The sequence below is a fragment of the Ictidomys tridecemlineatus genome, chromosome 3 (genome assembly GCF_052094955.1).
Source record: "Ictidomys tridecemlineatus isolate mIctTri1 chromosome 3, mIctTri1.hap1, whole genome shotgun sequence".
NCBI classification, from domain to species: domain Eukaryota; kingdom Metazoa; phylum Chordata; class Mammalia; order Rodentia; family Sciuridae; genus Ictidomys; species Ictidomys tridecemlineatus.
The window spans coordinates 49,808,494-49,823,248 of NC_135479.1; the positions used below are offsets into that span (position 1 = coordinate 49,808,494).

The 14,755-nt window shown below is 42.8% G+C and overlaps 2 protein-coding genes across 7 annotated transcripts; one reads left to right on the forward strand and one right to left on the reverse strand.

The window, feature by feature from the left end:
- Positions 1-792: 792 nt before the first annotated feature.
- C1qbp (complement C1q binding protein) lies at positions 793-6,004 on the forward strand. Its single transcript, XM_005337338.5, has 6 exons — positions 793-1,108; positions 1,667-1,817; positions 3,858-3,951; positions 5,002-5,097; positions 5,343-5,465; positions 5,603-6,004. Exons 1-6 carry the CDS (start codon positions 877-879, stop codon positions 5,750-5,752), a joined length of 846 nt encoding a protein of 281 aa, XP_005337395.1. The 5' UTR covers positions 793-876; the 3' UTR covers positions 5,753-6,004.
- A 57-nt stretch (positions 6,005-6,061) lies between these two features.
- On the reverse strand, positions 6,062-14,707 carry Rpain (RPA interacting protein). Of its 6 annotated transcripts, XM_005337339.5 has the most exons (7): positions 14,080-14,312; positions 12,728-12,898; positions 11,469-11,529; positions 9,437-9,548; positions 9,227-9,290; positions 8,030-8,170; positions 6,062-6,188 (listed from the first exon to the last, which is right to left on the reverse strand). In XM_005337339.5, the coding sequence occupies exons 1-7, from the start codon at positions 14,158-14,160 to the stop codon at positions 6,159-6,161; spliced, it is 660 nt and encodes a 219-aa protein (XP_005337396.2). In that variant the 5' UTR covers positions 14,161-14,312; the 3' UTR covers positions 6,062-6,158. The 6 variants fall into 6 exon arrangements, with proteins under 6 accessions (XP_005337396.2, XP_040125436.2, XP_013219258.2 ...); XM_040269502.2 differs by lacking the exon at positions 14,080-14,312 and adding an exon at positions 14,568-14,707 and having other exon boundaries at positions 6,062-8,170; XM_013363804.4 differs by having other exon boundaries at positions 6,062-8,170.
- Positions 14,708-14,755: the final 48 nt, after the last annotated feature.

Below are 14,755 nucleotides of genomic sequence, written 5' to 3' on the forward strand. Positions count from 1 at the left end.
TGTACTTGCTCTCATTTGGTAAAATTAAAAATGTGTCTGAAAACTTTATGCAGAGTCAGAAAAAAGTTTATTACAAAAGGAGCTTTTGTGACAGTAGTGAGGATTGAATCCAGAAGAACTTTATCTATGAGCCACATCCCCAGCCGCTTTTAATATTTTATTTTGAGACAGGGGCTTGCTAAATTGCCCAGGCTGGTCTCCATTTTGTAGCTGAGATTACATACGTGGCCATATATATGCCTGTGGATCACCGGTTCTTACCTAAATCTGATTTAAGCCACGGCTTCTTGCCCCCAGAAAAATGTTCCATTAGAGTTAAGATGCAAAGTTGGATGCTGCGGAGAATGGTCACTGAAATTAATCATGGATCCTGCCCTTGAGGATGTCATCATCTGGGGTGGGTGAGGTGAAGCTGCCAGGTACAGTGCTGCTGCCAAAAGGATTGTGTTGAAAGGAGAAGCAGCAAAGGTGTTGGGTGAGTTCTGGTGAAAAGGATGAAGTTCCAGGAAGGCCACTTAAGGGAGGTAACTTTGGAGACTGGGGTGGTGGGAGGTGAAGCGACAAGAGCGTGTTCCACGAAGTCAAAGTCTAGCATGGTTTGAGAACAGTATATAGGAAGTTGAAGAGTAAGCAGCCACTGGATAGAGACAGGGCAAAGTCGCCTGAGAACAACTGCTCCGAAGCAAGGACTCAACGGGGGACTCACCGGAGGTCCCCAGCAGAGGGCGCGATCCAGTCCCGTTGCCTTCGGTCTTCAGGGCGCAGAAGTCGGAAACACTCCCGGGAGAGGGCGGGGCTTCCGGCGCCGCGTTAGGTCACGGGGGCCTTGGCCGGGGTTGTCCTTTGCTCTCGCACGTGTCTGCTAGCTCTCTCGGAATGCTGCCTCTGCTGCGCTGTGTTCCCCGAGCCCTGGGCGCCGCCGTCGCCGGCCTCCGCACCGTCACGCCTGCCCCTCCGCTCCGGCAACTGCTGCAGCCGGCGCCGCGGCCGTGCGTCCGGCCCTTCGGACTGCTCTCCGTGAGAGCCGGGTCGGAGCGGCGGCCCGGCCTCCTGCAGCCTCCCGCGCCCTGCGGCTGCGGCTGCGGCTGCGGCGCGCTGCACACGGAAGGTGAGGTTCGCGCACCCGGGCGTGATCGTGGGGGCCTGGGAGGGAGAGAGCAGCGCGGAGAGAACGCCCGGAACAGACAGGCGGGGCCGGGACACTTTCCGTTGGTTGACGACCAGCGGGTTTAACTTGTGATCGCACTCTCCTCCCCCATTCACCAAGGGTTTCGTGGTTTTGTTTTTGTGTTGAAGTGGAAACAATATTAAATACTGGAGGATACTTTTATCCTTAGTTTCTCTTAGTCTCTTTTTTTTTTTTTCTCGTACCCTGGGGCACTGTACCACAGTGTTGCATCCTCATCACATCCTCAGTCCTTTTCACTTTTGTTTTGTGACAGTCTCGCAGAGTTGCTGAGGCTCACCTCAAACTTGAGGTCGTCCTGCTGCAGCCATGCGAGAGTCGCTGGGATACAGGCGTGTGCCAGCACGCCCCGTTATCCTTAGTCTCTTGAAAATGGAACTTTGGGAAGGCCCAAAGTCGTGGTTGAAAAACTCAGGCTTTGTGATGTGATTTAAACTAATTGACTTTTCTCTTTTTCAATCATCTGTATTTGCTTTCTAGGAGACAAAGCTTTTGTAGAATTCCTGACGGATGAAATCAAGGAAGAAAAGAAAATCCAGAAGCATAAGTCCCTCCCCAAGATGTCTGGTGGTTGGGACCTGGAAGTGAACGGGACAGAAGCTAAATTAGTGCGGAAAGTTGCTGGGGAAAAGTAAGTATTGTTCTAGGGACTGGGGACTCCAAGTGATCAAATCCATGACCTTGCAGGACCTTTCCTGAACAATCCCCAAGACAGCCTTGGATTAGGCCCAGTACTTTGTTAACATGGTTTTCTTTTTTTTTTTTTTTTAATTTATTTATTTATTTTTTAGTTTTCGGTGGACACAACATCTTTGTATGTGGTGCTGAGGATCGAACCTGGGCCGCACACATGGCAGGCGAGCGCGCTACCGCTTGAGCCACATCCCCAGCCCGTTAACATGGTTTTCAAGAGAGGATTTGTTGGACCTTATGAGCTTGAGGTTGCTTATTCACTGAACACAAATCTGCTCTGGGCTGGTTGTTAGGGATGCTGTGCCCTCCCTAAATTTATTTCTGGCTTCTGTTTCTCTTTATTTTTATGGTGCTGGGGATTGAATACAGGGCCTCACATATGCTAAGCACTTGTTCTATCACCAAGTGCCCCTCCCCCAGAAAAAGTTTAAAATTTTGTCTTTATTTCTCCTCCAGTAGTAGGAGTTGAACCAGGGCCTTGTGCCTTCGATGCAAGTGCTTTGCCACTGAACTATGTTTCCAGCCAAAAAGGGTTTATTTCCTTTTGTCACTTGTATTATTAGTTTCATCTTTAGGAAACCAGGACCAGGTTGTGGAGATTTATGCTTGTTTTTTCTCTTAAAAGTTTTAGAGTTTTAGCTCTTATGTTTAGGTCTATGATTCATTTTGCATTAACTTTTCTGTGTGGTGTGAAGTAGGACTCTGATTCATTTTTGCCTATGGTATAGTGGTTTTTTTCTCCATGCATATGTCAGTTGTATATTCTTAACTTCACCTACTGGTGACTGCACCTGGGGCATTCTACCACTGAGCTACATCCTTTTTTTTTAAAATATATTTTTAGCTGTAGGTGTACATAATACCTTTATTTTCTTTATTTTTATGTGGTGCTAAGGATTGAATCCAGTGCCTCATACATGCTAGGCAAGTGCTCTTTCCCTGAGCTACAACACCAGCACCCCTCCAGCCCTTTTTGTTTAAGATAGGGTCTTGCTAAGTTGATCAAACTTATGATTCTCCATCCTCAGCCCCCTGAGTCACTGGGATTATAAGCATGTGCCAATGTGCGGTACCTAAGTCATTTTCATAGGGTTTTCATGACCAGTTTGGGGGCCATTATAAATAATGCTCTGGTGAACATACTGCATTTCCATGCCCTGGAATTCAGCTTGATCAGCAGTGTTACAGATCAGAGATTTGTGGCAGAACCTCAAATTACCATTCTTATAGGAAAGCAGCTTCATGGTAAGGCAACCAATCAGTATGAATCCAGAGAGCAGCATTTAATGTACTCTTATATGGAGTGGGACCTGCTGGAGTAGCCCAGCACTTCTAGTTCCAGATCTCTTTATCACAGGAATTTTTGACCCAAACATGATTTGCCAGGTCAGGATTCCTAACCCTTAAATTTATTAGTTGATGTTTCTGGCCTGTTTTGTGATTGTGAAGAATGAATCGATACTGCCGCATTTATTGTGATGCCACCTTCTTGGGCAGATTTTGAGATGGGGAAGTTTTTAAATGGACTTCTGTTCTATCTCATCAGCTTCTCAGCTGCTCATCTCTAGTGGATACCTGGAAAGACTAGGGCAGGCAGTATCATGAGATGGCCAGTGGACATGTGGCATTGGGCCCTGGGATGCTTGCCTGATGGAAGTAGCCCAGGTATGACTGGGTTTGGTTGAGATAACAGGCCTTGCTAATTCTACCACCCCACTCCTTGTGCTTGGCACAGAACCCAGGGTTTCATACATAGTAGGCAAGTGTTCTACCACTGAACCACACCCCCCAGCCAGGGCCTCGTAATTTAACTTTGAGCCATTGGCACATGTAGGTAATGTGCCTGTTTTAGAGTTCTACAGATAAATGTACAGCCACCTAGGATAGAGACATTGTTTCAATAAGCCTCCATACTTAACCTGTTCTATTACTCAGTTAAAAGTATACCTTGCTATTGTGTCTTCATTTGCCTTTCTAGGATTACTGTCACTTTCAACATTAACAATAGCATCCCACCAACATTTGATGGTGAAGAAGAGCCCTCACAAGGGCAGAAGGTTGAAGAACAGGAGGTAAGCCTGTGCTGTTAACTACTTTCCATTAGTTCTAACAGGCAAGAACAACTGGTTCTTTTTTAATTTTTTTCTTAATACTTGAAGACAGTGGACTTACAGAGCAACAGAGTCAATAGGTTCTAGCCAGTGTTAGCCCCTGGGCTTGTGGCCCCTCCTTTCCCAGGGGCTGAATACACTGCCAGGAGCCAGCTCAGGCTTCATAGTTAGGCCTGTTTTCTATTAATGGAAAGAAACTGAAACTTTCACTCCTTAAGGAATGTTCCTAACAGGTCTTAAGCTGGTAGTAAATACTGCCCATTTAACCAAGGTAGGAAAGCCAAGGGCCTCAGAGATTTTAACACTTGTTAGGTGAGATCATTTCTTAGGTTGCTGGCTTTCTTTGGATCTAGGTGGTGCTTTGTCTTGAGACATTTTAGGAAGTGGCCAACTAGTGAGAGGGCCCTGGGGTCCCCAGACTGTCTGTTTGAGCAGGTATCAGTGCTGTCTTCTGGCCTACTATGGGAGCAGAGCTCTTCTTGTGTGCTTGTCTTAGCTACCCTGAGTGGATTTTCCCTGACCTTGAACTGCTCCCAGGGTCACCATCAGAAAAGCTTCTGCTATTACTCAGCCAGTAGGGATAGCCATTTGACCAGAACTAGTGTGCCAGCCTTTGATCCTGGTCTATAATACAGAAAGGATTCCTGAAACAACTAAACTGGAAAGAGTGTCTTAGAGTTTTGGGCTGTCTTTTTAGTGTGTCGGTGGAGAAAGAACAGGCCCAGGAAGGTTGAGGGACTAATCTAGATCTCAGTTAACTGGTACCATTAACAGGAATTCAGATTTCTTATTAAACCCCATGTATTTTTAAAAGTAGAGTGCCAACAGAAGTAAAACTCTTTGTAATACTGTGTTAAAGATCCTAGGCTCCTTATTTGAACACCACAGCATAAGACTATGAAAATGGCTAGATATCCTAATAGTGGTGGCCATCAGTGAACTACCTGATGCCTTTGTTCCAGGGATGAACTCCTTTCAACAGTGACTTGTACTGACTTGTTTTTTCCCCAGCCTGAACTGACATCCACTCCGAATTTTGTGGTTGAAGTTACAAAGAGTGATGGCAAGAAAGCTCTTGTACTAGATTGTCACTATCCAGAGGATGAGGTATGTAAGCTGGAGTGACAGTCCCTTGGCACACCCCCCCCCCCCCAGGCAAGGAGTGTGTCCTGGGATCTTTCTGGTCCTTTTAGTAGATACTTGTGAAACTTTCTAGACCAGCAAAGCAGGGAAAGATGTGGGGGTGAGGAGAGACGGTAGTTAGGGAGTTTTAGGCTGCAAAGCCTTTCTTTGCCTGATTCTGGCTTTTCCTGGAGAACCCTTCAGTTTTCCTAAATGCTATTTCTTCTCAGATTGGACAAGAAGAGGAAGCCGAGAGTGACATTTTCTCTATTAAGGAAGTCAGCTTTCAGGCCACTGGAGAGTCAGAATGGAAAGACACTAACTACACACTGAACACAGATTCCCTGGACTGGGTGAGTTCTGGGTAGGGTAGGGGATAATCTGCCTTGTAGGGGAGGGTCTCGGTTCAAGGACAAGAAGCAGCATTTTAATTAGTAAGCATTACTGATTGTTGTTGTACTTCTTTAAACTAATAAATGTTTCTTTATAGGCCTTGTATGACCACCTAATGGATTTCCTTGCGGACCGAGGGGTGGATAACACTTTTGCAGATGAGTTGGTGGAACTCAGCACAGCCCTGGAGCACCAGGAGTACATTAGTTTTCTTGAAGACCTCAAAAGTTTCGTCAAGAGCCAGTAGAGCAATCAGAGACACTTGAAGGCCTTAATATTATGGTGAGCTTTGACCAGTGAACAAAAACTACCCTGATACCAGACTATGTGCTTTGAAGTGGTTATAATCCTAACATCATGGGGGAAAAATGAGCAAATTTAAATTATTGCTATCATGCTCTCATTCACTATTCATTTGGTAGTTTTCCTGTACAAACTATTATTTCTAGATTTTTGTATAACACAATGATGGACAATAAAATTCTTTTATCTCCTCCAAGGAAGTTTGTCTTTTCTATTTTTTCACCTTCAACCTGCATCAAAATACCAAAACAGACATGTTTGAGAAATTTTAATATAAGATAAATTCTAAGTAAAAGATCTGTATATACAGGAAATCCTCTTATAGGATTTGACATGAGTCCAGGCTGGCTCTAGAGGATCACAGCCCATGTATCACAAACCTAAATTTAAACAGAAAACAAGTTAGCATAAATTCAATTGTAATCCCACAAGCCTTACCTCGATATCCCATAATATGATCAGTGAACATTACTCGATGGCTTGGCCCCACCACTATGCTAAGGAATCACATCTGTCCTTTACTTGACTCCATAGAGAATATATTTGGCTTTTTCTGAAAGATGCTATAACCCTAACAGATAGCTTGGAACATTCCATCCCCTGGCCAGTTTCACATTTTCATATCTCAGACAGTCCAAGCCCTTGTCAAAGACCACCATCTTTTCTACCCACACCTATTTCCTTCTACCTCATCCCCATCTATGCTAAATGGCCCTATAGCCTGATCTCACTAGATCTACAAATCCAGGGAGAGGCACAGATGTATATTCAGTAATTAGGCAATCTTTTTGCTTTTTTTGTTTTTTAGAGACAAAGAGTCTCAATAAGTGGCCCAGGTTGGTCTTGAACTCCTAGGCTCAAGGATCTTGCCTTAGCATGCTGAGTAGCTGGAATTCTAGGGACATGCCACTGTCCTGGCTGGTTTCCTCTTTTTTAACTGTCATTCTTATCTCTCTAGCATTTGGCCTGAGACTTTCACACTCCAGGAGCACCACACTACTCTGCTACTATAATCATCTGTGCAGGTGACTCACTAGTTCATTATCCTAAGAAGGCAAAAGTTGAGGTCATCTGACCCATGCCTCTTCAGCTCTTCTTTCTTCATTTATATAAAAATTAAGCACCTATTTAGATGCTAGGCATTGGGAGTAAAATAAAGGTATGATCCTTGCCCTAAAGGACAAAAGACATAACAGGTAACTGCAGCCCTCACATTTCACAACTACACACTCTAGGTGAACTGGGCTGTGCAAAATGAAATAATCACAGAGACAGAAATACCTTTTTCTTTGGGTCCTGTGATGGCTCCTCTGACCTTAGGGGTCCATGGAAAGAGAGGAGCAAAGTTCTGAACCCTTTTTTTATTGTGAAAAAGCCATGCAAATGAGATAAGGGGTAGGATTACAAAGGAATAGCTCAATCCCTGCAGGTAGCAGGTGACGCCTACACCTGGAGCCATGCCTTGTGATTGGTCAGAGCCTCATGCTTCAGGACTGGAAGGCATGGTTATTCAGAGTGGCTCACCACATGCAGCAGTGTTAAGAGGGCTCATGGTATCAGGTACAGTTGGGAGCCTATAAAAGACTGGCTGGTATTATGTTAAGGGTTAGGTTTTACTGAGTATCTGGCATGCTCTAGTGCTCACTAATCCCAAAGTTCCCCTTGCCGGGAGGCCTAGAAGCTATAACATGTCATAGTGATGACTACTTCATTACATTGATTACTGTAAGAGACACTAGTTCTTATAAGAAGCTTAAGTTTTCAAAACAAGTGACACCCATACCTACTTAGAGTCCTGTCCCTCACACCTGAGTTACTCATTAGGGACCTAGAATCTGACCTTGCACCTCCGTGAAGATTCTTGTTGAGAGACTAGCCTTATGCTGCTGTGCTGTGCTTCCTGTCCCAAATCAATTGGCAGAGGCAATGCCAGGATGGCTACCTGGGTTTTATGACCATGACCTGATCTGAGGAGTCCAAGACCACTGAAGCAGATCCAAAGAGCAGACAGTACAGCTGGACACCATGATCCTAGGCTGCCTCTTTGCTTTTCAGGGAATGACTGATCTTTTAGGTGAAGTTAACTTCACTATCTATGAAGTAAATGCTTCAAAAAATAAACCATTAAACATTTACCTGTCTCTAAAGATTATTTCCACCAAGATGGGAATAAAACAAACTGGAGATCTGCTCTTACCACTGGGTCCCATGGGAAGCTTACCAGACAGTACATGAGAAGACTGGGTTTTTCTTCTGTTCCATCAGTGACTGAAAATTCAGGGGTATGGGGACAATGTGTACTGTGATCATTTACACTATCTTCTAAATAGGTACGAAGCTTCTGTTCTGACAATTCTGGAGACTGAAAAATAAAATTCAACTGCAACTAAGTTACGTGATTATCAACAGGTTCAAAATAATTATTCCTCATGCCAACCAATGTAACTCTAGCTCAATTGCTGTGATTGGATTGATTCCTTGAAGCTTTAAAGACAGTCCTGGGCCTAAGACTGTGCCAAGATCTCCATATTTAACTGCCTCTCCAGTACTATCCATTCCTTCTTCAAAACACTGACTGCAACTCACAGCAGGAACATTCAGAGAGAGCAGGCTACTTTCTAACAACCTGCTTCTGCAGCCACTGGCTCAGTGTATTCTTACTAAGGATCAGCAGTGTCTGCTCCCAGATCTATTTGTGCTAACTGAACTTGCTACTGTATCTCTGAGATTTTATTTATGTAAACCAATGATACTGTATGAAAATAAAGTTTTATTTTTTAATAGAGTTTAGGAAACATTCAAAAGGATGAGTTGTTTAAAAAAAATCTGTTAAAAGAAAAATCCTAAAGTTCTATATTCGGTTTCTTGATCAACTTCAAAGGGATGAAACTGTACAACTTTAGACTAAGCAATATAGGAGTTATTTTCAAAGTTGTTAGGAACTCACCATAAAATTATTCATTTTTATAATTTGCCATTTTAACCAACTGCTCAGTGAACTGGCAAACTTGCTGCCCCAGCATGTCTGAAAAGAAGGTTCCTTATGCATTTTAAGGTTACTGAGGTTTACATTCTAAATATTGGTGTGTCTTCATATACAGAAACTTTCTATGGAAGATCAGAGACAAGTGTTTCCAAACCTCTGTGATCACTCTATAGACTGGAAACAGAGGTGGGAGACACTCTGCCTGCGGGGTGGAGGAGAAGGGGACAAAAGCTCTGATTTGTATGAAGTGTTTGCCAATTTCCATGCTGCATATGTTCTTCCCATGGCTGATGTGAGGCTACCAATCTGGTATTGCTGAACACAAAATCAGGAAGAGATGTGCACATAAGCTTCAGCCCATGACTGAAAGTTCTTTAAGAAACAGATGTATTTGGAAAGAGATGGCACCAAACCTTTATGTGGAATACTTACATGAGATGGGATGTACAGGCCACATTGACACACAACCACACCATTTGTTATTCTCAGGTTGTACCTAGAATCAGAATTAGGATCTTCTATCATCATGGTAGACCTGAGCCCTCTGAACTTCTCATGCAACAAATTTTTGGTGGGGAAGGGGATCCCATTCACCATGAGGGATAGGAACCAATAATGCTAAAAAAATTTGAAGACTCTTACTTTGTACAAACAGGACAAATGAGGGGCTTCGCTTCCCACTCAGCCAGCATGATGCTGAGATACTGTTCATCAAACTGCAAGCTCTTCTCATACTCGCTGATGATGGACTGTTCTGCAAGGCAAAAGACAGCAGGAGTGCCTCACCATGTTTTCCCGGGGATGCCCTGTATTTAATGCCAGGTTTCACCTTCAAAAGTCTCTTCCACCTAAGGTAAAGATTTAGGCAAAACTCAGGCTAACATCTTGTTGGATCTCTGCAGCCCCCATCTACTCCTCCTTGTGAGCACAGGAGATAAAGTAGGCTAAGGGACAAGGAGATAATTTTCACACATCTCTACAGGCCACAGAGGTAAAGGTGTGAAATGTCGGGGTCTCAAGAGCAAATGGAGAAAGCTAATACTTACAGAGCATTTACTTCTGACATTAGGCTCACTGTTAAGCCTCAAGTGATCAGTTTCTCAATGGCTGTGTACTCAGAACCTATGTTGTTCAGAATCTGTGTTGATTGATTCAGCAAAAGTACAACAGTACCTAATGTGTGCTAGTCACAGGGGTACAGAGATGAAAAAGATTGTTCTGCCCTTGATGAACTCACAGTCCAGATCTAGACACAGAAGCAACCAACTAAGCTGTGCTCATTTGTTTACACACTGTCTATAACTGCTTTTCCATCACAACAGTAGAGAGTAGTTGGGATAGCTGGCCTTTTACAGAAAGGTCGCTGACCCCTGTTTTAGAATGTTCCAACTGGCTGACGGTAGCACAGCACAGTAAAAACCTTATCATTTTAGAATTTTTAGTTAAATATACTCTGAAAGAAAGATTTACTGGGTCATGTGTTTCATCATTCGGACAGGTTCTGAAGGCAGGGGGAAGAAAGAATCAATTACAAAAAGAAGATAACTAAACTTTTAATAACTTCACAATCCAACTGAAGTCAATCATAACAGCTATCATTTGCAGAGCACTTATTATGTTTTAAATGCTGCTTAAATCCTTTACATATATTAGTATCTTCACTATAAATATCTTTATTTCAAAGATGAAGGAACTGAGGCATGTGAAAATTAAATACTTTGCTCAGTTCCACAGAATTTATAAGTGGTAAAGCTGAGAAATGTCTCTTTATGGTCTGGTTCAAGAATGTGTGCTCATGCATTACCATAATAATAGCTACTGATTATTGAAAGTTTTCTGCATGCCAGACATTGCTCTAAGTTCTCTACACATATTATTTAAGCCTTATGACAAACTTATAGGGCAGGCCTAATATCTCTATTTTACAGATGATAAAGATGAAACCTAGTCAAGATAAGACTATATGGAATAAAAGACAATTATATGAGGTGCTAAAATTATGTATTCTCCATAATGCTATGACATCTCAAGGAGTAATGTTCACAAGATCCTGGGGAATCAATAAAAAATTGATGAGAGAGATGGCATTTAAATTGGGTAAAGCAAGGGATATGACCATGCACCACTCCACTGCATCCTGTAAAGTGACATGTTTACTATTAACCATTTTTTCTTTTTTTTGCTTTATTTTATTTTATTTTTTTTAATGAGGAGTCTTACTATATTGCCCAGGCTGGCTGGCCTCAAAGTCCTGGGCCCAAGCAATCCTCCCATCTCAGCCTCTGGAGTAGATGGAACCACAGGCTCAGGACACTGCACTTGGCTAAACCTATTAATAAAGAGCAGGACAGAACAAATGTGGGAAGTGGATTCACAAAATTTTGCTTCCCAGCTCCACTGATTCATTAATTGTACAATCTGTGTGAGAACACCACTTTCTAATCTAATAAAATCTTATAAGGTGGATAAAGGGAAAGCAATATCATAGAATGAAAAAAGTTGTTAGCACAAAACGGCAAAGCCCAGCACCCTAGAGATTCTTATTATTAGGAAGACAGATAGTCAAAAATTCAGAGTAAAACCAAAGAATTCTAGACACTTGACTAAAGATAGTGGTAGAAAAGGCCAGTATTAAGAGTGGTTAAACACAGGAAGGACCACTGCCTAAGGTTACCTTGATCAATCAGCTCCTGCTGGATTTCCTCTAGCACAGCCAAGTCCATTGGCAAGCTCAACTATAAAACAAAGTGGAATCATCTTAAATTTGAATTATTAATCTGTCCCCAAACCCAACAGTAATTCATACTTAGAGGTTGGCTTAAGAACCCAGATTTGCTGGGCATGGTGGCACATGCCTATAAGCCCAGAAATTTAGAAGGCTGAGGCAGGAGGATCACAAGTTCAAGGCCAGTCTCAGCAACCTAGAGAGGTCCTAAGCCACTTTGCAAGACTTTATCTCAAAATAAATAAAAAGGGGTCAGAATGTAGTTTAGTGGTTAAGTGCCCCTGGCTTCAATCTCTAGTACCAAAAACAAAATAAAAAAACAGATTTACCTGAAAAATCAGTCAGGTCCTCCAACAGACTATGCTGACAACGGGTAATGTGGTCATGTTAAGTCATTGACAAATGATCAAACTAGCCAGTGATAAAATAACACTGTCAAATTTGGGGCAGACAGTAAAGGGCTGTAGTTAAATATATGTTCTCCCAAGGTTATATAACCAGGAAAAGTTCTTAGTCTTTATAAGCCTCAGTTTTGACCTCTGTAAAGTGGGAATAAAACCCACCCAAGAGGACTATCATGAGTAGTAACTGTGGTGATGTAAGGCAAGCCACTGAACAGTGCCTTCCTATTATATAGTGCCTTGATAGTTTCAAAGCAGTTTCGGAATTTTTTCATATAGTCCTTACAATATTGACATTATTTTCTTCATTTTATAAATGTAAAAGCTAAAGCTCAAAGAGAGTGAAGTTAAGAGTCAGTAGCAAAACCAGAATTAGGATTCCTGAACTCCTGACCTCCAATCTAATACTCTTCCTGATACACCATAAACGATTTCCTATTCATATTCAGTTTCCAACTTTGGCTGAGACTATAATCAGAATGTTCCTAGAGACTTTTAAGAAGCAAGATTCCTAGTTCATGCCTAATTAATCAAAATTCCCAAGAGTGGAGACAAAAATTTCTTTACGGTTTCGTAAGTGATTATGTTGCAAGTATGTAGCAGATCTACAGTCTAATATTTAGGAACCACTAACCTAGAATAATTTAATGTTAAAGGCAGAAGAGTCTGGATCAAAGGCTGTTAGAATTCAAATTAGGGGTTGGAGAGTCAGTGGGTTTAGAGGAAATAAATAAATAGGTACAAAGAAGACACTAGGATTTCTTCATGGTGCAAACCCCTCTCTGAAAACACTTATCCAAGCCTGACCTGAGCCAAAGCCTCTGGACAGTACTCGCTTGACTGCAAAGACTTCCATTCTTCTTCCATCACCTCTTGCACTAGAAGGGCATTCTGACCTCTCCCTGGCATACTGCTCCCAATCTGGCGGTAACTGTTCAGGAGCCTGTCCCGGCTGTTTCTCATTCTCTCCAGGCATCCCTTGGAAAAAGCAGCAAGATGGGGGGAAATTAATTCAATAAAAAAAAACAACCAAAAAAAGAAAAAAAAACAAAACTCAGATTGCTTGACAAAATGTTAAAGAAAATTTATAGACACAAAATTTCCATTATACTCCTAACTACTGTTACTTTTGCATATCCTTGTCCAGTCCTTAACTGCATATAGATTAGTAAAATTATAATACTTTGTTCACATATTTCTAGATCACCATATTTCATATTCTATCTTCAATGCCAAGTATGTAGCAGGTCGACAATCTAGTATTTAGGAACCACTGACCTAGAATAATTTAAGGTTATTTAATGTTATCCTTAATGATTGGGAGCAGAGTATCTTATTTACTATCCTATAAGAGGACATTCATATTGCTTTCAAATTCTTGCTACTTTAGAGGTGGCTATGGTAACAATGTTTCTCAACTCAAGGTGATTTTATTCACCAGGGTACATGTGACAAGGCCTGGGTGATATTTTTGGTTGTCACAACTCTTGTGGTAAGACCATTAATAATAGTTAATGGGCTAGAGGCCAGGGATACTGCATTTTACCAAGTACAGAACAGCCCTACACAATAAAAACTCTCTCTCTCAAAATGTCAACAGCCACGGTTGAGAAACAAAATTTTTCTAATATCAGATTATTTTCCTGGAATATACACACTTGGAGAGGCAGTATCTTACTAGGGACTATGTTATCTACAGAAGAGGACAGAACTGAGGAGAGTTAACAATACAAACTTGGCAACAAACTCTTCTGACTCCTCTCTAGAATAAAAGCAAATTTCTACCTCACATGTCAAAACTATACAAAGTGCTTCTTTCCGTGTCCAATTAATAGCAGGGGATGGTGTTGTTGTTGTAGAGGTGCGGAGAGTGCGATCACGATCACACTTCAAGTTTTGAAAATGGCCCGAATTCAAAAAGCAAAGCTTAAGAGAGTCTGAGCCCACACAGGGTAATCCCACACCCGTCGGGCCAAAAAGCCGGAAAAGGCAGTGACCAAGACCCAGGAAGCAGCAGGAAGTTTGGGTTCCGGGTCTACCTCCACTGGCCAGGGGCTCTAGGCACCTGCCTCATAGAGCATTGAAGAGTTGAAGGCACGGAGGACAACGGCCCTTGGGATGGATTCAAGGAGTGACCATGGCCCAAACCCCACACTCACCTGCCTGAAAGCCTCTTTCCAGGACGCTGAGCCCACCTGTTTGTACAGCGAGCGTCGCTGAGATCCAGCAGGTCCTGCCATCTCTTAGAGGGAGTCGCTGCCAATTGCCCCGCCCCTGGGAACGCGCATAGACCTCTGGGAGTTATAGTTTCTGGAGAAGATCGCGCGTAGATAGCAAGGAATTCTGGGAAGTGTTTTACAGGTCAGCCCCACACGAGACTGATTTGGGCCAACTAAGGGTAGGTGGGTGGATGAAGAAGTGACGTTTATGAAGTCAAGCCAATCTGGACTAAGAGCAGTAAGTCCTGAAGGCAAGTTCTGGATGCCTGGGTTTACCCGAATGGAGGTGTTCGAGATGCAATGATATACGCAGACCTCCGTCTTTACCTTAGGTATTAGATTCCGAGCAGAGAACCAAGACTGACTCTAAAGAAGCACTGTTCTATTCCCTTTGGCCCGCCCACTTTGACTTCTTAATGAATACCAACCTGGCAATTGGCTTGCCCTTGAAGATGCCCTTGCTTGATAGGCTAGTTCTCCTAAGTCCCGCCCCTAGCGCTAAAGTCGTGTTTCAGTGCTTCCTGTTCGATGATTGGCTGAAGCAAAGCATGGCTAGCCGAGGATAGGCTGTGCTCAGCGGCGGGTCGAGCAACTGTAGCGAGGAAAGCAGTTGGGT

What these genes read in the sequence shown, in the direction of transcription:
- C1qbp (XM_005337338.5), top strand. Translation starts at nt 877, where the DNA reads ATGCTGCCTCTGCTGCGCTGTGTTCCCCGAGCCCTGGGCGCCGCCGTC. An exon ending in CGGAAAGTTGCTGGGGAAAA is followed by an intron (nt 1,818 to 3,857) that starts GTAAGTATTGTT and finishes TTGCCTTTCTAG; the next exon opens with GATTACTGTCACTTTCAACA. An exon ending in GTCACTATCCAGAGGATGAG is followed by an intron (nt 5,098 to 5,342) that starts GTATGTAAGCTG and finishes ATTTCTTCTCAG; the next exon opens with ATTGGACAAGAAGAGGAAGC.
- Rpain (XM_013363804.4), bottom strand. Translation starts at nt 14,160, where the DNA reads ATGGCAGGACCTGCTGGATCTCAGCGACGCTCGCTGTACAAACAGGTG. An exon ending in GGAAAGAGGCTTTCAGGCAG is followed by an intron (nt 12,899 to 14,079) that starts GTGAGTGTGGGG and finishes GCTTTTTCCAAG; the next exon opens with GGATGCCTGGAGAGAATGAG. An exon ending in ATTTGTCCTGTTTGTACAAA is followed by an intron (nt 9,291 to 9,436) that starts GTAAGAGTCTTC and finishes TTCTGATTCTAG; the next exon opens with GTACAACCTGAGAATAACAA.